The following is a 24,800-nucleotide window of genomic DNA, read 5'->3' as shown; positions in this document are numbered from 1 at the left end:
TGCAACAGAAATATTTTCTCAAGCTTTCCGGCTCTTATGCAATTTCTCACAACCAACCCCCCCCCCCGCCAATACTTATTCAGATTATTTAGCTGATGTACTAAAAGTTGCTAAGAAGCCTAGCAGATCACCCTCTCAGCATACCTCATCACCAATGGGCATAAACACTCTCTACCTGATAACTGCATTTAAAAGCCAAATGGAAATGAATCTAGATTCTCCTACACATCCAGAAATTCCTGCAACTGAAGTCCCAACACATATTCCAGTACCATGTCTAAGAATTCTACATATACTTTAATAAGTTGTGTTTACTACTATCCTTACCCCAAAGGTCAGTCCATCCTGCATGATTTTAAAATGACAAGAGACAATTAGATTTGTGGTGTGTCTCATTTCTTTAAGGATTTTTCCATATCATATCCCTAGATAGTTCTCGTTCTCTCTCCCCTCCTCCCTCCTCTCTCACACACACGTTAAATTTAAATGCCACCCATCTCATCAAGAAGTGACTTTAGACAGCTTACAACCAAGTAAAAGCAACAAGAAAATATTAAAATATTAACGGAATAAATAGTAACATTAAATTGACTTACAATTAACAAAGATGGCAAGGAAAGAAACAAGATGCACATGAGGTAGAGTCTTATCTCAGTCCATTAAAAACTCCAATATGGCATGCCCCCATTGGAGCTCCAGGTAATTAGCAGACCCAGATTTTCAGGCCCTTTTGGAAGGCCAAAAGGGTGGGCCCAGATCTCATCTTAGGTGACACAATATTCCATAGAGTAGGATATGAAAGAAGGGTCTTCTGCACCCTACCAACCAGACTTTCTTGGCTGACAGGATCTGCAGCAAGCCCCTTTTGCCAGAACAGATGGGCAACATTGGGGTGAGATAATTCCTCAGGTAATCTAGATCCAATCGAGAATGTATCACTGAATGTATCACAATCCAGCCAAGAATGACAGGGATCTAATTGGCAGGTAGTTGTACTGACAACATTGAGGACCCTGTCCGTTTCATCAGATCCAACATGATCAAACTGTTCCTAGATAATCAGGCAAGACATCTCAGACATTTCTAAAGGACCTGGTCCATGCTTACAACATTGAATGGATCCAAGCAACTTTGTCAAGTGTTCCATAAATTTCTCTGTGCAGCCCTGAAATTGAGGGACCAAGTGATCCTGAACAGGGCCACTGAATGATACTTTGTAGACTCAATAAGAGCAGAGAAATCATACTGTTTTGCCACTCTTGCCATTATGAGGTAGGCCTTAATAGAAGCTCTAACTTGTATCCGATAAGATTCATCCATTTTCTTTCAATGGTGCTCTACGCATCTCTTGGCCCTTCTAAGGACTTTGGTGAATCACAGGGTGGATCAAGAGGCCACACAGGCACAATCCAGTCGAAACCTTAGCCACCCTTTGGTTCCAGGAGATAATCAGAACGTTGACAGGACCATACAGAAAAGCATCTAGGATATCCCCCAATTCCTTCTGGAAACCATTTAGGTGCTTAAAAGAGCTTCTGGACTCCTCCCCAAGAAGGCTGCTGTAGGGTGAGAGTTTTTCTTTCTCCTACCCATGTTCTGCTAGAGCTGGCTTTTTGGCAGCCCTGTCCACTGGATTTGAATGGGGCTACTTAGGAATGACCCAAGATGATTTTTGGATGGCTGTGGACCCAACTGAGAAGGGGAATCTTGAAGACTACAACTTCCTGGGGGAGTAGCAGGAAAGTCAAGGGACTTTTAGTTTTTAAGCAAGCCTAAGACTTTTAACTTCAGTTTTTGAACTTTTTTGTTTTTTATCTCTTAATTGGGTTGCTGAATGATGATTTATTTCAAATCCCTTTTGGATTTTATCTGTTCTTTCTGATTTCTCTTTATTTGATTGCTCTTACCAATTTCTCTATTTCTGTACAGAAATACAACACTTTTCTGGATGGTGAAAATGTTTACATTTGGACTATATTTTACTGCGTATTCACTGTAGGGAATCTGTATTTTATTAACTTGAATCAAAACAGTCAAAAACTATTCTCCCTGTTTCTTTTTTATCCCCTGCTCTGCTTATCTGCTTCACTGACTACAACATATTGGATTACAAAGAGAAATAGGAGGCTGACACGGAGTGGGTGGGAAGAGACTTCTTAGCAACAGGCAATCTCTAATCAAATTTATTTCCTTTGATTTGTCTTGCCTAAATCTAAAACTTTGCTCTTCTCCACATTAAATTTCATTTTGTTCGATATGGCCCATTGTTCAAGTTTGTTAAGATCATTTTGGATCCTGAGCTTGTCTTCTAAGGTGTTGGCTATTCTTGACAGTTTAGTGTCATCTGCAAATTTGATGAGTTCCCCTTCAATTGCCTCATCTAAGTCATTTATGAAGGCAGCAGCATACTCACCCAGAGGGCGCTCTTGTCGTGGCTGGGGACTTCAATCAAGCTTGTCTGAAGACAGTTCTCCCTAAGTTTGTACAGTATGTGCAAGTTTCCACCAGAGGGAAGAACACTTTGGACCATGTGTATTCCAATCTGAAACAGGCATACAGAGCTTTCCCTCTTCCCCACCTGGGTACATCTGACCATCTTTCACTCCTGTTGTGCCCAAACTATGTTCCTCTCAGGAAAAGGACTCAGGCAATCACAAAAAGAGAGCTGTATTGAAGGCTGTGAATCCCAGCAAAGCCGCAGGCCCAGATGGGGTACTGGGGATAGTGGTCAGGAATTGTGCCGATCAATTAGCAGGGGTCCTGACAAGGATTTTTAACATCTCCTTGCAAACGGCATGTGTACCATCATGCTTGAAAGCAGCTACCATTGTCCCAGTCCCCAAGAAAACTGCAGTTGAGTGCCTGAATGACTACAGACCTATTGCATTAACGTCTGTAGTCATGAAATGCTTCGAAAGATTGGTTCTCCAACATCTTAGGACATGCCTCCCACTGGACTTTGATAAACATCAATTTGCCTACAGGGGAAATAGGTCGACAGACGATGCCATAGCTACTGCTTTACACTCTGTACCAAGTCATCTCGAGAAACCTGGAAGTTACGTCAGGATGCTTTTTGTTGACTTCAGGTCGGCTTTCAACACCATTTTGCCAAGCATTCTCATCGAGAAGCTGACTTACTTGAAATTCTCTCCCGCCATCTGCGATTGGATTCAAGACTTTCTTAGGGATCGGTTACAAACAGTGAGGGTCGGGTCTGCTTTGTCCACCCCCCTGAAGCTTTGCACCGGCACGCCACAGGGCTGTGTGCTTAGCCCCTACCTGTACTCTTTATACACTTATAATTGTGTATCATCTGACCCATCCACTGGGATAATCAAGTTCGCAGATGATACAACTGTGGTGGGTCTCATTACAGGTGGGGAGACAGCATATAGGGCGGAGGTACAAAAACTATCCATATGGTGTAGTAACAACAACTTGCACCTAAACATTGGCAAGACGAAAGAGATGGTGTTAGACTTCCGGAGAAAAAAGGAGGAACCTGCCCCACTTTACCTCGGGGAGGACTGTGTAGAGAGAGTTTCCTCCTTTAAATTTCTGGGAGTCTACCTCTGTGAAGATCTGACCTGGAAAGTTAACACAACCCAGGTGGCTAGAAAGGCCCAACAGAGGCTTCACTTTCTTAGGGTCTTGCGGAAGAACGCGGTAGAACAATGGCTAATGACCCTCTTTTACCGGTCTACTATAGAGAGCGTCCTCTCGTATGGTATTGTGGTTTGGTATGCTGGTCTGACATCCGCGGACAGGAATGTATTACAGAGGGTGGTGAGCATAGCACAAGACATTGTGGGCTGTTCCCTGACACCACTGGATGACATTGCCAGGGCTCGTTGCCTTGGAAGAGTGAGGAAGATTCTCAGGGATGACTCACACCCTGGACGGTATCTCTTTACTCTCCTACCATCCGGTAGGAGATATAGGAATATAGCCAGCCGTACCAACAGGCTGAAAACTAGCTTTTATCCGTGGGCTGTTAGGCTTTTAAATGGGACATAATCTTATGCAGAATTGACTTGGGAGGCCGGTGTGTAGTTGGTTCACATGGTGTGGTAGGATGGAGGGTTTGTGTGTGTTGGGGGGAGAGAGCACGGGGGAGGCTCAGCTAATCTCAATGTACACATGTTGTACTTTGACAATAAAGGTTTATTATATTTATTATTATATTGAAGAGTACTGGGCCTAAGATGGAGCCTTGTGGTACCCCACTGCTTACTTCTCTCCATGTGGATGTAGTACCATTAAGGACTACTCGTTGGGTGCAGTGTGTTAGCCAACTACAAATCCATCTGGTGGTGATGTTGTCCATTTCACATTTTTCTAGCTTACCAAGGAGAACACTGTGATCTACTTTGTCAAATGCCTTACTGAAATCTAAGTATACTATGTCCACAGCATTTCGCTGGTCTACTAATTTAGTCACTTTATCTAAGAATGAAAAAAGATTGCTTTGGCATGATCTGTTTTTAACAAAATTGTGCTGGCTACCGGTTATAACTTTGTTTGCTTCTAGTTGTTCGCAGATCTGTTTTTATTATCATTTCTAGGATCTTCCCAGGTATTGATGTTAGACTGATTGATCTGTAGTTTCCTGGTTTTTCCCCTTTTCTTGAAGATGGGAACCACATCAGACCTTTTCCAATCCTCAAGTACTTCCCCGGTGTTCCAGGATTTTTTTAAAGATAAAGTACAATGGTTCTGAGATAATATCTGCCAGCTCCTTCAGAACTCTGGGATGTAACCTGATGATTTATATTCATCAAGGTCAGATAGGTGTTCTCTTACCATTTTCCTGCTTATTTTAATTTTTATTTCTAATTTGTCTTTTACAGTAGTTTTTTTTTTGTATATTGGGCTAAAATTTCTTTTTGTGAGAAGACTGATGCAAAGAATGAGTTAAGCAGCTCTGTTTTCTCCCTGTTGCCTATCACTTCCTTGCCATCTCTCTTTAGTGGACCTACTGTGTCCTTGACTTTTTTTATTGTTATTATAATGTTGAAAGAATTTTTTTTTAATCTTTGACTTTTGTTTCAAGTCTTTGTTCATTCTGAGCCTTTGCTTTCCTGATTTAGTTTTTGCATGTTCTGGCTGTCTGCTAATAATCAGCCTTAGTTATGTGTTGCTCATTTCTTTTTTAGTACCTGTCCTCTTTGTCTTTCAGTTTGTCAGAGAGATCTTTGTGCGGCCATGCTTCAAAAACTCCCCCTTTGTAATTGGCCGGGCTGATTTAGCTATCTCTTCTGCCACTATAAAATTAAATTGTACAGCAGCTTCACTTTGTGATTTTGCTTTTGTGAACATATGCCGCCATAACATCAGACTCTTTTTCATGTCTTTCACCTTCTGTAGCTTCTGCTGTATGTCCAAGTTTTTGTACTTGTCCTGTTTCATCTCATATTGCCATCTCAAGTTATATTCTTTAAATACAGTCACAGTAACTCCGCAAACAAGGCAGACGGCCTTATCTTCAATGTCAACAAACAGGTACCCTGCCTCCCACCTCTTTTGAAAACACCTGTTTTCAAAGTCCACTTTCTGTATGGCCACTTTGTAGGGTGTAAATTTCGGCACTCAGATCTTCTTCACAGACGATGTATATATGGAGTATGAGACTGCACAGAAAGCTCAAAGTCTCAGGTGATGCATGAGGCAAGCAGTTGTGAGTACTCCAGGTATCCACTCTGGAGACTCAATAGGATGCTGCGAGGCCAGATGTTTTGAACAGGTTTAGTAACATCACAGCATCTATGGAGAGAAAGCAAGTGACTACAGCCCTTTTTGATACAATTGAAATTATATATTTTATACAAGAGAAATCCTAGTCCGGTGGAGGAAAAAAATCAGCAATCCACCATCACTCCGAAGCTGGTCTAGCAGCCACAAGGTCTACCCAGCCTCTCTAGTTAAGCTATGACAATTTCTGATCAGATTCTGATATTTTCAGGGCTGCCTCTGATTGTTGGGGGGGAGGAATCAAGACACATCCAGCTTTCCCAAACAGGAAACAAGGAGCCATGGTCTTCATCTTTTCCCACAACTCTCCTATGTCCAAGAAGCCCAGAAATAGAGCTCTAAATCCCTGAAATATCCACCCAAAATTTAGCTTTCGTAGGCGATGCTGGTTAGATCCCTCAGGGCCTCCTTTGACTTCCAGACATTTTCCACAAAGCCTCAGAGCTTGATGTGGCTTGGGGACCCAGGGGGCAAAGAGATGAAGCTCATGGGGGAGGATGCCCATCAGGTGTTGGGTGCCAGTGGTTTAATATGTGTGGTGTGCCAATGAAGGGTTTTAGGCCTCTGGGGAGTGTCTCCTGTGCCACCCTTGCTAGACCCTGGAGCAAGACCTTCCCCTTTGTACTTTCACTCCAGATCTTTGCGGGTGGTGAATTCTGGGAGTTAAAATCCAGCTGTCTTAAAGTCAAAAAGATTGAGAGAGACAGGACTCAACTGTTGTATGTTGCTGGTTCTTCAATTTGTGGCAATGCTTTTCAAGGATGAGATGGCCTTGGAGCGGCTGAAGGCACAGGAGCCCCTCAGACTCTCCTGCCTGTATGTCCTCCCCTCCCTTCCTAGCTGGCAGCATGCAAGAAGTTAAGGGACCAGCAGGCTGTTGCCAGCTCCTGGGCGGTGCCAGACTGGCCATTTGGTGAGGCTCCCTGTCTCCAGAGCAGGGAGCAGCTGAGACTTTTTCCCTTGCCCAGCGGTGAGTGCCAAAACCTCAACCATCAGAGGGGCCCTTGTTGTCCCTCTCAGGCCACGTGAAGCACCCTGGCTGGCATTACGGGCTGCCTGGAGCCCCAGGTAACAAAGGGCAACCGCTCAGCCCGGCCTTGATGGGCACTGACATCCTGCAGCCCAGCCCAGCCTGGCTCCACTTCACTGAGAAGGTGCCCAGCTGCGCTTACTTCCTCACAGCTGCTGCTGTTGTTGTTGCTGCAGTGGGGCAACTCGAGGCAACATGAGACAGGTGGCATGGTATGGGTAGCCTGGCTGCAGGCCCCAGGTATGCAAATGCACTTCAGGTGAAGTGGGCTGGGCGCGGCTTACCAGATGCCAGGCGGGCTGTGACAGCAGCGTCTTTCAGGCTTGCGACCTTCACAGGCTGAGGGGAGAGCAGAGGGGCGATGAGATTGTTGCTGGTGCCACTATAGGGCAATGTGAGGCAGGTGGCATGGCAGGGGTGGACTGGCTGCAAGCCGCAGGTGTGCAAATGCGCTGCAGGTGGGATGGCCTGGGCTACAGGTTGCAGGGACAGTGAGGCTCCTGCCACAGGATGGAATAGCCTGGCTGCTGGGCCCCAAGGTGTGTGAGTGCACTGGACGTCCCTCTTCGTCACTTCCGGCCAATGAGCAGTTGAGCAGCCAAAGAATTGCAGCTGTTGCTGGGCTCCACCAGTCCCCATGCGCTTGGCACCTTCTGTGCACGCACCCAGGGGGAACACTGGCCCCAGCCAATCCACCACTGAAGTGGTGAAGATTAGACCCTTGTCGTTTCCAGGGCAGTTCCGTGGGTGAGATCCAACCACTTCGTGGGCCGAATTTGGCCCTCAGGCCTTGTGTTTGATGTGTCTGGTTTAGTCAATTGTACTTTAAATCCCTACACAGACATTCAAGACAGTTTTCTAATCTAATCCCTATGTAGCTGAGGAACAAAAATTGCTGATGTACAGTAATTAATTGAGAAAGCCAAAGAATACCTAAAATAAATCAGTACGTGCTTTTTTGAATATTAAAAGGTCTTCAATTGTGCCTAATCATATAAACTCCGGAATGGGCTTAGAAAAATCATTACTGAAAAATATCATTGCCGTCATGCAAAATCTATACACAGTTCAGGAAGGACCCATCCATCACCCTCAAAGCAGAACAACAAATCCATAACATAAAGCAAGCTGGCAGGCCTGCTCTGAAGTACATACAAGAGTTTCGCAAGATAGCCATTCAGATAGAGAGGTGGCCTGAGCAGTCCCTAATCCATCACTTCAAAGAAGGATTAGAAATCACCCCTCTCAGGCTTGCATCTATCGAGCAGTACCTGATCAGCTGCAAGAATGGTACCAGACCGCGGTAAGACTAGACGTTCAGCTTGCCCGCTATAAGAAGCTTCCCCCACTTGAAGCTGAGTCAAGGCCAGAGCAACCCAAACGGCAACCACCCCTGAAAACCTCAAACTGCTGCGGCTGCTGAAAGTCCCAGGCTAACAGCAGGCCCACCAATCAAGTGCTTCCAATGCAGACAGCAGGGACATCAAGTAGCAAATTGCCCAGACCCCTACCCCCAACATCAGAATAGACCGGGACCAGCATAACCCACCTGGCTAAGGGAAGTGCCTTCACTAAATTAGACCTGAGGGAGGCATATTACCTGATGAAGATAAAGGAGGGAGATGAGTGGAAGACTGCCTTCAATTGCCCCTTGGGAAGCTATCAGTTCAAAGTCATGCCATTTGGGCTTCAGGGGGCCCCAGCTGTATTCATGCAGTTAATTAATGAGGTCCTACATGACCATTTATACAAAGGGGTTCTGGTGTATCTTGATGACATCCTGATATACAGTACGAATATGACTGACCATATAAGGTTGGTGAGAGAAGTGCTAAAGAAACTATTGAATGCCAAGCTTTATGTCAAACTGTCAAAATGTGAATTTCACCAGACCTGATTAGATTATCTTGGCTATAGAATTTCCAACGAGGGCACTGAAATGGACCCAGCCAAAGTGAAAGCTATAATTGAATGGCAGCCCCCAAAGAGTCGCAAACAGCTCCAGAGCTTCCTAGGTTTTGCCAACGTCAATTAGATGTAGATGTCAATTCATTCCCTCCTTTGCTGACATTGCCCTACCCTTTACAGAACTACTCAAAACAGGCAAAAGAGAAGGGAAGCCACGACCAGGCCAACCACTAGCATGGACTATGAGCTGTCAAACCGCCTTTGAAAATTTAAAAAGACTACTTGCTATTGAGCTGGTCCTAAAGCACCCGTGCCCTCCATGACCGTCGAAGCTGTATTTCTGCAAAAGAACCAAAGTGGGGCATTGCAACCCTGTGCCTACACCTCGAAAAAATTTGAGTGCGAAAGGAAGTGGGGAATCTAGGGAAAGAAGGCTTTTGCAATCAGATGGGCTCTATTAAACTGGAGAGACTATCTAGAAGAGAGCAAGGTGCCTTTTGAAGTATGGACAGATCACAAAAATCTAGAAGCACTGAAAACTCCCCACAAATTGTCCCTGAAACAGATGCATTGGGCACAGTACTTTAACCGTTTTAATGTCACCCTAAAGTACATACCGGGAGGGAAAAACTCCCTAGCTGATGCTCTATCCAGACTGCCCCAGTACAAAAGCCAGTGGGAAGAGGTTAACAAGGCAATTATCTCCAATCCACAAACTGCTGCTCAACTCATGCTTTGCAGGGCCCCTAATCCTGATGACTCTGGGGCAAAGAAAATAAAACAAGAGTTCCTCACTGATCAATAGTACAAGGACAATCAAACCTCCCTAACATGCGGGGATGGTTTGGCTTACAAGGGGGGGAACTTGTACTTGCAGAAGCCCTCTGTCTTAATGTTCTCAAACACAGGCATGATCTAAAACAAGCTGGACACTTTGGATACTTAAAAACTCTACATCTCATCCACCGGGAGTTCTGGTGGCTGGGGTTAAATTGGGATGTGGAAAATTATGTCAGGAGTTGTACTGTATGTGCCTCCATGAAAAGAATTCCAGGAAAACCCCCATGGGCTACTGCAGCTGGTGACAGACCCTTCTCAAACATGGGAAGAAATTGCTATGGACTTTATAGTAGACCTACCTGAAAGAAGAGGAAATACAGTCATCTGGACTGTGATAGACCTGTTCTTGAAACATATCTACCAGCTGCATGGTGCCCTTAAGCAAATAATTTCAGACAGGGGGGTTCAGTTCACAGCTACGTTTTGGAAAAGCTTTCTTAAATTAATTGGATCATCTCAAGGTCTATCACCTGCTTTTCACCCACCTACTAATGGGGCCATGAAATCTGCTAATAAGATGGTGGAGTGATATCTCAGATGCTATGTTTCCTACCAACAAACCAACTGGACCAACCTCCTCCCTTTTGCAGAGTGACTTACAATAATTTTGTTCACAGCAGCACCAGCTTCACGACTTTCAGAGTAGCCACAGGAAAAAAGTTCAGCCCAATACCCTCAGGCACCCTCCGCTTCTCAACACTTGATCAATGGGTGAGGGGGTGGGAAGAAGTTTGGAAAACCATGAAAACTGCTTTAAAAAAGATTTCCGAGACCTATAAAAAGCAGGCAGATAAAAAGAGGGCTCCTCAAAGAACATTCCAAGTTGGGAAAAGGTTTATCTGTCGACTAAATATTTACACCTCAAATTACCCAGCAAGAAATTAGGACCAAAATTCTTGGGGCCTTTCCCCATCATAAAGATCATTAACCAAGTCACAGGAGAATTAAAACTCCCTAGGTTTTTAGGGAGAGTTCACCCTGTCTTCCATTGCAGCTTTTCGGGGCTCCACTTTAAGACCTCTCCCTAAGAAGGCACCCGGACCCCTCATGGTAGCGGGTCAGACTCACTATGAAGTAAAGCATATTCTTGATTCTAGAATTTTTAAAGGGAAATTGCAGTATCTACTACAATGGAAAGGATACTCACTGTCTGAAGCCACTTGGGTGAAATCTAGCGATGTGAAAGCCAACAGACTCATCAAAAGGTTCAATAGGAAACACCCTAACAAACCAAGACACAGTCCCTAACATATGCTTTTGTTTACCTTACAGGATCTGTCCTTTTTGTAAGGGGGCTCGGATGTCAACGCTGCTAACATCGGATGTTCTTGCTTTGACAACATATGGAGATGCAGCCATTTTCCTTACACTTTACTTTTAGAATTAGAGTTAGAATTAGATGATACTGGGGGGGAGGAGGAGGAGGAATGTGCATGGGAGTTTAGTTAGACATAACAATATTGTTACTAGTGTGAGAACCAAGGTTTTTTGAAATAAGAGAGAATAAGAAATGGCGGGTTGGAGAACTGGAGGGAAAGTCTGCATTTCAGACTAATTGGAGAATGTGATTTATGACTGTTAATTAGAGGAGTGAATTGTGCTTGATACTATGTCCTCAGGGGAGGGGAATTTAGATTTTGGCTTTGCCTATGTACGTGCTGATGGTATGCTACTCGAATAAATATTTTTTAAGGTAAACAATGCCTCTAAGTTCTATACCATTTCAGACAAATGGTTGTCCAGTCTCTTCTTAAAAACCTCCACTGATGGAGCATCCTCTACTTCTGGAGGCAAGCCATTCCACTCATTGACATATTTTACATAAAATTATAAATACTATTGACTTCCGGGTGGCAAGGCTCCGCCGCCGGTAGCCATTCAGGCTGTCAACCCCGTTGTCTCTGTGGAACCGCCGAAAACAGCGCCGATCAGCTGTTTTGGCAGCTCGGAAGCCCGCTCCTCGGGAGAAGAGGAGGGGGTAAGCGCCCAGGCAGGGGTAGAGCTCTCCCGGGCCGCCAGAGTTGAAACTCTGGTGGCTGAAGGATTGAGCCCCCCCCGAAGCCTGAGTTTGCTCCGGACCTCGGGACGCCTCTGCTCCAGGGCTTTGGAATAGAGCAGGGCGTAGCAACCATCCCTGCCAGCAAGAGTGAACTTCAGATAACTTGGATGCAGGCAGAGCGGTACAGGAGAATCAGGTGAAAGCAAGTTTATGATCTTTTTTTATTGAAAAGTTTTACAATACATTTTATCTTTAGCAAAAAAAACCCTCCCAACCCCCTCCCCTCCCACCCTCTTCCCCCTCCCCAACCCTCCCTCCCTTTCCCCTCCCCCCCACTTCCCAGAGCTGAGTACAGGGTATAAAAATACAATCATAATCTAACTTATGCAAACAATCCTAAACTATTTAAACTATCGCACTTTAACTCATATAGATAAACTCCAAACATATATATATCATATCAATAATTATTCAAATGCAAAATAATATTTTTTAGTCCCATATTTGCTCCGTAGAATCTCTCTGTTGCAAATAATCTTTCAGGTGCACTAAGATCTTTACCATATCCTCGGGGGGAAAAAAACTTTACAGTCCATTCTTCTGTAGTTGGTAATTTTACCTTTTCAACCACAGTAATATCAATAATACCCAATAAAAACAATCACAGATAAAACTATGTCAATTATTTAAAACTATTCTTCTTTCCAACTAGGCTTTAAATTTCCATACTAAAACCAAGTTTATACAACCTTTCCTTCTCCTAATATATTATACAACATAAAATACCATACATTACTTTCCAAACTTAAAATTTTTATATAATCACATCATTCTTATATTTTCTATTACCTGTTTCATTATTACCCATAAAAATATTACAAGTTAACTTTCATCTATAATTTTTCCCAAAGTTGCACCAGAGCATATCACAAAGTATATACCTAGCACACAATATCCACCTTCTTATCACACCGTAAATATACGTACCAACCAAATAGCAAATCATAACCTACAAAATATCAGTAAGCACTACTACAAATCTTCCCAATTAAATTTTCATAATCATCTTAAAACTAAAGCAACATAAAATATTACATAGTTATTTTATAAGGGTGAAAAGTATATCCCCAAATATTTAGCCCTTCTAACAATTTCAATTCCCATAATCCTTATTACATTATTATCTCCTGCAGTTATGCAACTAAATCTTCAGGCTTGGTTCATTCATCTAGAAGCAGCATGCCTCTTCCAATTTCTGGCCTCCTCCAGTGGTACTAAAATTTGATCCACTCCTGTAACTTTCTCATCTGTCTGTATTATTCCTTCAGCATCTTGTAGATTCTCTCTGTATCGTTGAGACTCTCTCTCACCTTTTTTCTTTGTAGATTCCAAAAATGGTATGGGGGCTGCTTTTAAAACATTACTGTAGAAATCACGTGCCTGAATCACCGTAGTAAAACAATGCCTCGTACCTTCATAGGTCACCACCATACCCACTGGTATCTGCCATCTAAACCTGATATCACGTCGTCTCAATTCTTGTGTCAAAAAAGCAAATCCCTTCCTTTTTCTTAAAATTCTTGAAAGGATCTCTTTTAAAATAAGAACTTTTTGCTCAGCAATTACAAAATCAATATTGTAGGAGGCCTGGATAACTTCATTTCTAATCATTCTCTTTTAAAATAAACCACCACATCTCTGGGTAATTTCCTTTGTCTTGCAATCCAAGAATTAACACGAAAAATTTTATCTATATCTTCCATTACTTCATCTGCTGGTCGTCTCAGCACCCCTTCCAAAGCCTCAGAAACCATTTTCTTCAAATTTTCCTTAGGATTTTCTTTTAGGCCTCTAATCCTTAAAGCAAACTCCATCTGATAATACTGTGTCGAGATCAAATCATAATCAATTTTCTCTACCACATTTTCAGTTTCTGTCATTTTTGCTTCTAGTCTAATATCATTTTGAGTAAGATCTTCCACTCTTTCATCCAAATTCTCAATACATTTAGCCATGCCTTGCAATGCAGATAAAATGTCTGCTCTCAGTTCTGTTAATTTCTCTGTAATCTCTTCATCCATAACCTTAGCTAGTTTTTCTGTTAACTTCTCCAACTTTTTATCCATTATAAAGTTTATGATCTTTAACTCGGTGGATTTTGTGGTTTGATAAAAGTGAAAGTGCGCAACAGGCAATAGTGGGTGAAAATGGCTGCCAAATCTTTTAAAGTTTCTAGAAGTGCGGGGGCTTCCCCGGTGCAGCAATCTTCGCTACAAGCTTTAATGCCCCCCCCGGCACCTGCACCTGTACCAACTTTTACAGTGAAAGATCTGCAGGATGTTTTGCAAGAGGCTTTGAAAAAGCAATCTCAACAATTAGCTGAACTTATGGAGGAGAAGCTTACAGAAATGAGGGCAGACCTCTTACTTGCATTTCAAGGCATGGCTGTATGTATAGAGCGTCTGGACAAGAGAGTGGAAGATCTCAGCCAAAATAATATCAGATTAGATGCAAGAATGACAGAGACTGAAAATGTGGTGGATAAGATTGACGACAATTTGACCTTGGTACAGTATAGGGAGATGGAGTTCGCTGTCAGAATTAGAGGTTTAAAAGAGGATTCTAAGGAAAATTTGAAAAAAATAGTTTCAGAGGCTTTGGAAGGTGTTTTGGAGCGCTCAGCAGAACAAATTATGGAGGACATAGACAAAATATTTCGTGTTAATTCGTGGATTGCAAGACAAAGGAAATTACCCAGAGATGTGGTGGTTTACTTTACAAAGAGAGCAATCAGAAAAGGTCATTCAAGCTTTTTACAATAATAAATTTGCAATTGCTGAACAAGAAGTTTTAATTTTAAAAGAGATCCCTCCAAGAATCCTAAGGAGAAGGAAGGAATTTGCTTTTCTGGCACAAGAATTAAGAAGATGGGATATTCAGTTTAGATGGGAGATACCAGTGGATATGGTGGTGATGTATGCAGGCACGAGACATCGTCTTCTTACAGTGTTTTACAGGCACGTGATTTTTATACTAATGTTTTAAAAGCAGTCCCCATACCACTTTTGGAATCCAAAAAGAAGAATGGTGAGGGAGAGTGTCAATCACAAAGTAAGAATGCACAAGGTGCTGAAGGAGCTACGCAGATGAAAGATGGAGAATTTCAGAAAGCTACAGGAGTGGATCAAATTTCAGTATCATCGGAGGAGATTAGAGACCAGAGAATGACACGTGCTGCTACTAGACGAATGAGACAAGAGCAAGAACAAGAACAGCAGAGAGTTATGATGGCACCTCCAAAACTTACTTACAGTGAAGCAGTGGGAGGAGCGCGACCTAAGAGTGTGCAGGTGATTTTGGAAGAAGCGCTCCAAAAGCTTCAGGTCGCGAAAGATGGCGACAAAGTTTCTAACCTGGAATGTTAATGGTTTAAATTCACCACAGAAGAGAAAGAAAGTATTTCAATACTTAAAGCAATTTAAGAATGATGTTATTTGTCTACAAGAAACACATATTAGAGCCACGGATCAAAAGTATTTGTTAAACTCAAGGTTGGGCACACAGTTTATCGCTTCTGCAACTGATAAGAAAAATGGAGTGGTTATTTATGTTAAGAATACTTTGACAGCGGCTTTAATTGAAGCAGATAAACAAGGAAGATATGTTATAATTGAACTGTTAATAGAAGGCAAGAAAACGCTTTTGGTTGGACTATATGCTCCTAATCAACAACAAGGAGATTTTTACAGTTTATTACACAGCAAGATTACTCAGTGGAATTATAAATCTTGTATTTTGATGGGAGACTGGAACGGCGTTTTGGATGTACAAATGGACAAGGTTTTTTTTTAAAAAAAGCACCCCAAGTCATGCTAAACTGCCTAAATCTTTTTTTGAGATGAAGGATGACTTGGAATTGCAAGACATTTGGAGAGAAAGGAATTTGCAAGAAAAGGACTATACTTTTTTCTCCGACAGGCATCAATCTTTCTCCAGGATTGACTTTGTATTAATTACTAATGATTTTTTTTCTAGGATTAAGAATATCAAGATTTGTCCAAGAACTATGTCTGATCATAGTCCAGTATGGTTAGAGATAGAAAAAGATAATAGGGATAGACAGTCCTGGCGTTTAAATGAAAATTTGTTTAGATGTCAGGAAAATGTGGAAGAGTGTAAAAAACAGATGAAGGAATTTTTTAAAATTAATATGCATAAAGGTACTTCTATTGAGATGGTTTGGGATGCTAGTAAAGCTTATATGAGAGGTGTATTAATATATTTGAACAATAAATATAGACGTAAATTGGAATTTAGGAGGAAAGAATTAGAGGACGAAATTAAGGAAAAAGAAAAGGCTTTAATTTTGAATCCATCTGATGGGAAGAATAAAGAGGTAATTACTTTATTAAGGGGTCAGTTTGATAAGTTAATGGCAGATCAAGTGGCAACTAATTTACGGTATGCTAGACATAATATTTTTTGTAATGCTAATAAACCAGGTAGATGGTTAGCTTATTTGTTAAGGAAGAAGCAAAGGGCTTCTAATATAGATAGAATAGAACATAAGGGTAAAGTAGTGTACCAGCAGAGTCTTATCAAAAAGACTTTTGTTGATTTTTATTCTAAGTTGTATGCTAGAGACAAGATTAGAGATGCAGATGAGGGCTAATATTCCTGTTCTTACGCAAGAACAAAAGGAAGGGATGAATCAATTGATAACTGATGAAGAATTTTTTTTAGCAATTAAACAACTGAAAGTGGGTAAAGCGCCGGGTACGGATGGATTGACTGCTGTGTATTATAAAAATTTACAGTTAGAGATGGTGAAGGCTTTAAGGGAATTGTTTCAGACAATTCAAATGGGAGGAGGGGTACCTCCGTCTTGGAAGACTGCTTTTATTTCCTTGATCCCGAAGGAAGATCAGGATGTCACCCAAGCAAAAAATTATAGGCCAATATCACTTTTGAATACGGACTACAAGATATTTGCCAAAGTTTTAGCTAACAGATTAATGAGGGTAATACAACAAGTAATTCATGGTGATCAAACTGGGTTTATAAGTGGTAGACAAATGAAGAACAATGTGAGACATATAGTAGATTTGTTGGAATTTTTGGAAAGAAACAATCAGATCCCTGCAGCGTTGATCTTTTTGGATGCTGAAAAAGCCTTTGATCAACTGGATTGGCAATTTTTGATGAAAGTATTAGAGAAAATGGAATTTGGGGATAAATTTTTACAACCAATCAGGGCAATATATCAAAAGCAAACAGCCCGTATAATAGTTAATAATAGTCTGACTGAAGTATGTAATATTAAAAAAGGCACAAGGCAGGGGTGCCCGTTGTCACCTCTATTATTTGTTTTAACATTGGAAATATTACTGATTAAAATACGTGATTTGGATAAAATTAAGGGAATTCAAATTAGAGACCAGGATTATAGATTGAGGGCGTTTGCAGATGATCTGGTTGCAGTGACTCAGCCTGATTATTCAGTTGTAGAATTGATGGAGATAATAACACAATATGGGAAAGTTTCTGGATTTAAGGTCAACATACAAAAAACCAAAATGTTGTCTAAAAACATGACAGTATCACAAAAGGCTGTTTTAGAAGAGCTAACGGGATTTGAAATAGTTAAAAGGGTTAAATATTTGGGGATATATTTGTCACCCTCAAATGTGAAGTTATATAAAAATAATTATGAAAAGTTATAGGGAAAAGTACAAAAAGAATTAGATAGTTGGAAAAAATTACAATTATCCTTATTGGGAAGAATTGCAGCAGTGAAAATGAATGTTTTGCCAAAAAATTTATTTTTATTTCAAATGATACCTATACTTAAAAAGGATTTAAATTTGGAGGAATGGCAAAAAGGAATTAATAAATTTGTCTGGGTAGGGAAAAAGCCACGAGTTAAATTTAAGATAATGCAAGATAGGCGTGAAAGAGGTGGTCTTAAAATGCCTAATTTCAAATTATATTATGAAGCTGCTGCTTTGTCAGCGATAAGTGACTGGTTTAATTTAACACAAGTGAGATTATTAAATCTTGAGGGTCATGATTTGTTATTTGGATGGAATGCATATTTATTGTATGATAAGAAGGTGGATAATGTGTTTAAGATACATATTTTAAGGTATGCTCTGTTGCGAGTTTGGAAAAAGTACAGACACAAGTTAAATTATAAGATACCTATTTGGGCAATACCTAAACACGCAATAGAAAATATAAATGTTGGATTTAAACATGATGTGACTACATATAAGGAAATTTTAAGTTTTGAGAGGAATGTATGGCAATTAAAGTCATATAACATTTTAAAAGAAGAAAAGATTGTACAAACCTGGTTTCAGTATGGGCAATTACAGGCTAGGTGGAAAGAGGACCAGAAAACTGGTTTTTCAATGATTGATGAAAATTTGGTAAAGCAAATTAGAGATCAAGGTCAAGCACATATAAAAAGGATATATCTTGCATTGATAGAAATTGATTCAGAGACGGAACTTGTTAATGATTGTATGATAAAGTGGGCTCAGAATTTTCAAGAAGTTATTACAATGGATACTTGGGAAAAGATTTGGGTGAGAAATGTAAAATTTACACAGGCCCAAAACTTAAGAGAGCTTTTACAAAATGTTTTATAGGTGGCACTTAGATCCTAAAAAATTAACAAGTATGTATCCGAACTGCCAGCCCAAATGTTGGAGGTGTGGTTGTGAGGATGCAACGTATTTTCATATATGGTGGACCTGTAAAAGGGTTAAAGCTTTTTGGATTAAAATTTGGTGGACTATGCAAAAAATATTCAAGAAAAGGATAAATTTTTGTCCGCAACTGTTTTTACTGGGTATTATCACAGATACTACCGTTGTGGACACTAAGTTGATGTTGAATTTAATTACGGCAGCGAGACTTTTAGTAGTGCAATATTGGAAGAAGGAAGAACTGCCGACTATAGAAGAATGGACTTTAAAAGTTTCCAACTTGGCGGAAATGGCAAAGATCTCAGCGTATTTGAAAGACCAATCGCAACAGAGATACATTGTGGAGTGGAGAAGATGGATTGATTATATCCAGAATAAATATGGGACTAAAAAGTTTCATTTAGCATTTGAATAAGTAGCGGATATAATGTATAACTAGCTTGTAGTCATTTTATTAAGAGTTAAAGTGCGATAGAACTTAATATTTTATAGTTGTTTGCATATTTTAGATTATGTTTGTTTGTATTTTTATACCCTGTATTTTGCTCTGGGAAGTCGGGGAGGGGGGAGGGGAGGGGGGGTTGGGGAGAGGGGAGGGGGAGGGGGAGGGGGAGGGGGGGTTGGGGAGAGGGGAGGGGGAGGGGGAGGGGGGGTTGTATTTAAAAATGTATTGTAAAACTTTTCAATAAAAAAATATAAATACTATTTACATAGAGGCAATTTATTTAGATCTAACTTCACTATGAATTTAGGCTGTTTAGGCACAAAAAATCATTTATTGCTCTAGTGAAAAGTAGTTATTAGAAAAGAAACAGATAAATTCTTACACAGCTCATTCTGCTATGAATTTCAGAAGTCTTTGTTACAACTGAGTGCTGGACAGATTCTTCTGATTCAAAGTACAGTATTGCTATAGCTGCTACCTGGAACTTCTAAAAAGTCTTTAATATAAGACTTCCATTTCTTTTAACTTTAATATGGAACAACTGGGGGGATGAGGTAGTATAATATAACATAACACTTAATTCTATTTTTTAAAAATCTGGATCAGATGTGTTAAAAGCTTCCTAAATCAATGACCAGCTTTGTTATTAAAGCCCTCTGTGCATTGAGAAGACAATAGTTGTAAGACTGATTTTAAGCTAACTGTGCACTACCACAGCAAGACCTCAAGAAGTGAAGAAAATAAATATTTGAGAGGCTTCACAATTAATGACATGGCATTTACAGTTTTCCTCTATATAAAGTTAGTGGTACCAAATTTAAATTTTTTCAACACATGTAAAACCTTTTCAATTATCAATCTTTAATAGTTTCTGTCATTGATACAAGTTTCATTTGTTCCTTTAACTTCTAGATCAGACATAATAATAATAAGTTGGAAGGGACCTTGGAGGTCATCTAGTCCAACCCCCTGCTCAGGCAGGAAACCCTATACCATTTCAGACAAATGGCTGGCCAGTCTCTTCTTAAAAACTTCCAGTGTTGGAGCATTCACCACTTCAGGAGGCAGGTTGTTCCACTGGTTAATTGTTCTGTCAGGAAGTTTCTCCTTAGTTCTAGGTTGCTTCTCTCCTTGACTAGTTTCCATCCGTCAAACTCAGGACGTCACATGACGTTTCGGAGCTTTTTTCAAATTGCCGGCAATGGAGTGGGCATGGTTTCCTGGTGAGGCGTCCGGCCCACGGGCCGGCAGTTTGACACCCCTGTTCTAGATGTTCTCATAAGCTTGTTTTCATATTTTTTGTTCTTATATGTATGAGACTATAAAATATTTTGCTATATTAATGAAAAAGCTTTTGCTCACAGAAGGAGAATTAGGCTTATAGAATAGAATCCTTCCCTGAACATAAACTGAAATTTAAAAAAACCCTGCAACTAAATAAATCCATTGCAGTATCAATACCTTTAAATAGTAAAATATTATCAGCTTCCATACTAAACCTTTTTAGAAAGTAGGGTTTTTTTTCACATGGTACAGAGCCCAAATATTACAGATCTACTATTATTAAAAAAGAGGAAGCATTTTCAAAAAGTCCATTTACATTCTTAAAAATTATTAACATCCTCAATGAAGTACCTTCTTCCATAGTGAATAATGCAACATGGTATACTATAGAAACTTATTGGAATTAAGCAAAGGAATGTATCTTACCTCTGTCTGTATATTTATAATTGATCCAACTCCATTTTCAGTGCTTATATTACTGGAACTATTGTTTGGAGAACTAGGGCCAGATCCAGGGGCACTATTGCATGCAGATTCTAAAATATGTTAAAAATGTTTATTAATACCCTTAACAAATATTAAATATTTGGAAGGTCTATGAAAACAAGATCATGTACTACCAGATCTCTATGTAGCTACTGACTTTGTAGAGATCAATAATCTTTTCTGAAAAAGACTGATACTTAATCCTGGACTTCTGTTCAAAGAACCAGTGGCAATCATGGTTAGAAGAGTCTTTGTTCAACTTCATTTTGTGTGCACCAGTTACAATCCTTTCTGGATAGGGAGGCCCTTCTCTTAGTTTCCCATGTCCTGGTCATCTCTCATTTGGACTACAGGAAGCTGTCAACTTACAACTACAACTGAGACCAGAATTTTACTGCTAAGAAAGGCAGTTGTTAAGTGAGTCATGCCTGATTTTATGACCTTTTTGCCACAACTGTTAAGCAAATCGCTATAATTGTTAAGTGAATCATGTGGTTGTTAAGTGAATCCGTCTTCCCATATTGACTTTGCTTATCAATACCAACTGGGAAGATTGTAAATGATAATGACCCTGGGACTTACAACCATCATAAATATATGCCATTTAGTACGCACTTAAATTTTGATCATGTGATTGCAGGGATTCTGTGACAGGCATAAGTGCAAGAAACAATCCTAAGTCACTTTTTTCAGTACCACTGTAATTTTGAACAGTCAATGATTGTAGGACTACTTTCATTGCATGAGGCTACCTTTGAAGAGTATCTGGAAGCTTCAGCTGATACAGAATTTGGCCATGTGACCAATTTTCAGTATCCCCAAACCATTGGGTGTTGGTCTGCTTCTGGGTCCAATTCAAGATATTGGTTATGACCTTTAAAGACCTACATTAGACATTACACATTAATCTTCTCATTATTAATTCAGGCTGTCCCACTTGGTAAGATAGAGAAGATACAGTATATTATCAACTCTGTCAGCTAAAGAATTTTGACAGGCACTGCCCAGGAAGGGAGGCTTTTCTGCCTATCCCAGGTCCTTGGGAAGGGCTCAAAAGGCAGATAAATATGCCAAATGCAGTCAGAACTGTGATAATAATAATAATAATAATAATAATAATAATAATAATAATAATAATAATAATAATAATAATAATAAAATCGACTACTTAAATGGAATATAAAAGCACTCTTCAAAGATATGAAGGGATATCACATAGAAGGTATTTTGACTGTTTTCTATAAGGGTGCAGGGAATAGACTAACTGACTTTGCTCACAGGGAGACAAATTCTGGTTGAATGTTTAGGAACAATACTCTGACACCAACCCCCCTCTCTAGTTTTAAATTTTAAAGAGCTGATTCCAAGGGAACATTTGGTGACATTTTTTCACTGTATATATTCAATGCAATTATAAAGATATTTTAAATTCTTGCACTGATCAAGGAGTTTCATCCGAATGGCCCTTTCTATCTCTATGGTTCTGTCAGATTCTTCTACCTTTCTATCCTTTTTTACTTTCGGCTTCTGCCATTTTGCTGGGAGGGAGGAGGTGAAAAGAACCCAGGCCTTTCCATATTGGGGAAAGAGTGTACTCATCCACAGGTTTTCTGCAATCACTGCAACCTTCTAAGAAACTAGGGCCCAAATTCATAGACCCCTTTCCTATTAAATATATCATCAATTCAATTGGAACTCTCCAAAATCCTAAGGCAGGTTTACCTCGTGTTTCATTGTAGCTTGCTGAAACCAGAAATAACCTCGTCTTTACAACCAAAAGCTACCCAATTATGGTAGAGGGAGAAAAACACTTTGAGATCAAAGAAATCCTAGATTCATGGATGCATCATGAGGCTCTCCAACATTTAGTGGTCTGGAAAGATCTACCAGCTTCTCAAAATGAATGGGTTCACAAAAAGCCTATTAAGACACCTAGACTGCTTAAACACTTCCATGAATGTTATCCATGAATGTTAATACCGTATTTGCCGGCGTATAAGACTGGGCGTATAAGATGACCCCCAACTTTTGAGATGATTTTCATGGGTTAGTCTTATACGCCGGAAAATACGGGTAAGTAGGAAGTCAGGGCTGCTTCTCAATTAGGTAAAGGTGTCGCGGCCCACGGGCGCGACATTCAGCGGGGCCCCTCTTCGCAGCACGGCGCACGGGCCTCGCCCGTCTCCCCACGGACGCGCCTTCCTCGCTATGGGAGCCACCCCCGCCATCCCCGCATGCCACTGACACAGTCCCACCTCGACTTGTCGTGAGCCAGCCTTCTCCCGCGCGTCGGCTGCATGTCCTGACCGTCTGACGCCGCCTTAGAGATCGCCCGGCAGCTGGCCAGCGCATGCATGCGCAGGACGCCTCTGCCGGGAGTCACCCGATGTTTGCGGGGTCCGCGGCATCCTTGCCCGGGACTAGGCCCGTCTGGGTCGCAGCGAGCCTGGACGCAACGTGGGAGGGGTCATTTGGCAGCGACAGTCTGGCTGAGCGGTGGCTTCAGAATGCAGTGATAGAGGCTACGTCCGTTACACCTACTAGCCTGGCTGGGAACGCGTCGTCAGAGCCCGTGAAGGCTGAAGAGGGGACCATGGACTGGAGCTGGCCATGCACGGGTGGGTGATGGGCGTGGTGGGAGGAATGGCGGGCCGCGAGGAGGTGGTCCCGGGGTACAATCGAAGTTTACCTGGTGAGCGGAAGACACCGGGAGGCAGGGGTGAGGCAGGAGGCATTGTCAGGGAAGGGTGGGGTGGAAAAAGGGAGTGGGCGGGTGTAGGTGTGTATGGGTGGGGTGGGCGGTTTATTTATGAGGAGGCCGTCTTTCGCCATTCTCGAGCACTGGATTTGTCCGTTTCCACTAACGTCTCTGCTCCCAAGGATTTACTATTTTCTGGCGTATAAGGCGACTGGGCGTATAAGACGACCCCCAATTTTTGAGATTTTCATGTGTTAAAAAGTCGTCTTATATGCCGGAAAATATGGTAACTTGTTCCTCTTTCCTTCATTTTATTGTTTTCTCTATCCTGCAGGTGGATCTATCGTTCTTTTAGGGGGGCACCATGTGAGACCCCTCAACTTTCTATTCTTTTTTACTTTTGGGTTCTGCCATTGTGCTGGGAAGGGGGAGGCTGTTCAGCTATGCTGCTGGGAGGGGGGAGGTCGGTCACTGTTTCTTCACCCCTTTGATGTGTAGGGGTGTGAATGGGAGAGGAATGTGCTCTGGCCCATCTGCTTCATCTCCACTCCAATGGGAGGAGGCCAGGAGGAAACCAAACCCTGAGAAGGGTGCCTGAGACCTGCATTTATCACCTTGGTTCCCATAAGAACTTCACACCTGAGGACTGGGTGAAATCAAACTGGACATTTGGCCACTGGGGTGGGGTTTTGAAAGGTATGCTTTAATGCAGGGATCCCCAAACCCTGATCCATGGGCCAGTACTGGGCCGCAGCATGCCAGCAAGTGGGTCACACAAACAAGCAAAGTGTTGTGATTCAGGGTCAGCCTGTGGGTTCGGCAGTTGGGTCGGACAATTCAGAGGAGGAGGAGGAGGAGGAGGGGATTGGAGAGCCTGCAGAGGACAGTTCTGAGGCATCGCAGAGCTCTCAGCCAGGCCCCTCCTGTCTGGTTACTACTCAGACCCAGCTGTGTGAGCCTGACAGCGTGGATGAAGATGACCCACAGCTGGCCTTGTTCAAGGATGCCCGAAGCAGGAGGCAGTCAAGCAGGAGTAAACAGAGGAAGGCAATGGGGCACCTCGGAAGGAGGCAGAGAGAAGCCATGCCTTGAACTGTTTAAAAGGGGAATGTGTGGGAGGGCTGGTTTGCTGAAGGCAACCGTTTGAATAGCTCCTGTTTTAGTGGTTCGTATTTTCTTTTGCTCAGTTTGCTCTGTTTTGGATCTGTTTTGTGTAAATAAATTTGGTGGGCTTACTTCCAGCCTTTTGCCTTTTGTAAAGGAGTTGTCCCTGCCTTTTCTGCAGGGCCGGTAGTAGGCTGGAACAGAACACAAAGTCCCATCCGTGAGATGCAGGCAGCACACAAAACCATGCATCCTCTGGTCTGTGGAAAAAACTCTCTCCATGCCCAAAAGGTTGGGGACCTCTAATGTTAAGGTTTCACGCGGGAAACCATTACACCTTGCTTTGCTCTTCTGTTATCACTAACTCTCAATAAAAGTTTTTTTTTGAAGCAATGCCTGTTTCAAGAATTCTGCTTTCTTGGGAGGAGTAGCTGAGGCAGGACCTTTCATATTCTGTATAAGGTGTTTTCAACCTTTTCACACATTGTACCACCCAAATACCACCAGTCGCCTTGGTGGAGCAGTGGGCTAATGCCTCC

At 41.6% G+C, this 24,800-nt stretch overlaps 1 protein-coding gene across 4 annotated transcripts in view; it reads right to left on the bottom strand.

Moving 5' to 3' along the window:
• The window catches only part of HDAC4 (histone deacetylase 4), a 371,455-nt gene that overhangs the window by 202,406 nt on the left and 144,249 nt on the right, over nt 1-24,800 (bottom strand). For all 4 annotated transcript variants that reach the window (XM_083350735.1, XM_083350737.1, XM_083350736.1 and 1 more), the window contains one exon: nt 20,400-20,509. In XM_083350735.1, coding sequence (XP_083206861.1) covers nt 20,400-20,509 — 110 coding nt within the window. The remainder of the gene's footprint in view (nt 1-20,399; nt 20,510-24,800) is intronic.

This window comes from Vipera ursinii (assembly GCF_947247035.1).
Source record: "Vipera ursinii genome assembly, chromosome: 1".
Classification (NCBI taxonomy): domain Eukaryota; kingdom Metazoa; phylum Chordata; class Lepidosauria; order Squamata; family Viperidae; genus Vipera; species Vipera ursinii.
The sequence above is the reverse complement of the archived record's forward strand: the minus strand, read 5'-3'. Positions and strand labels throughout refer to the sequence as shown.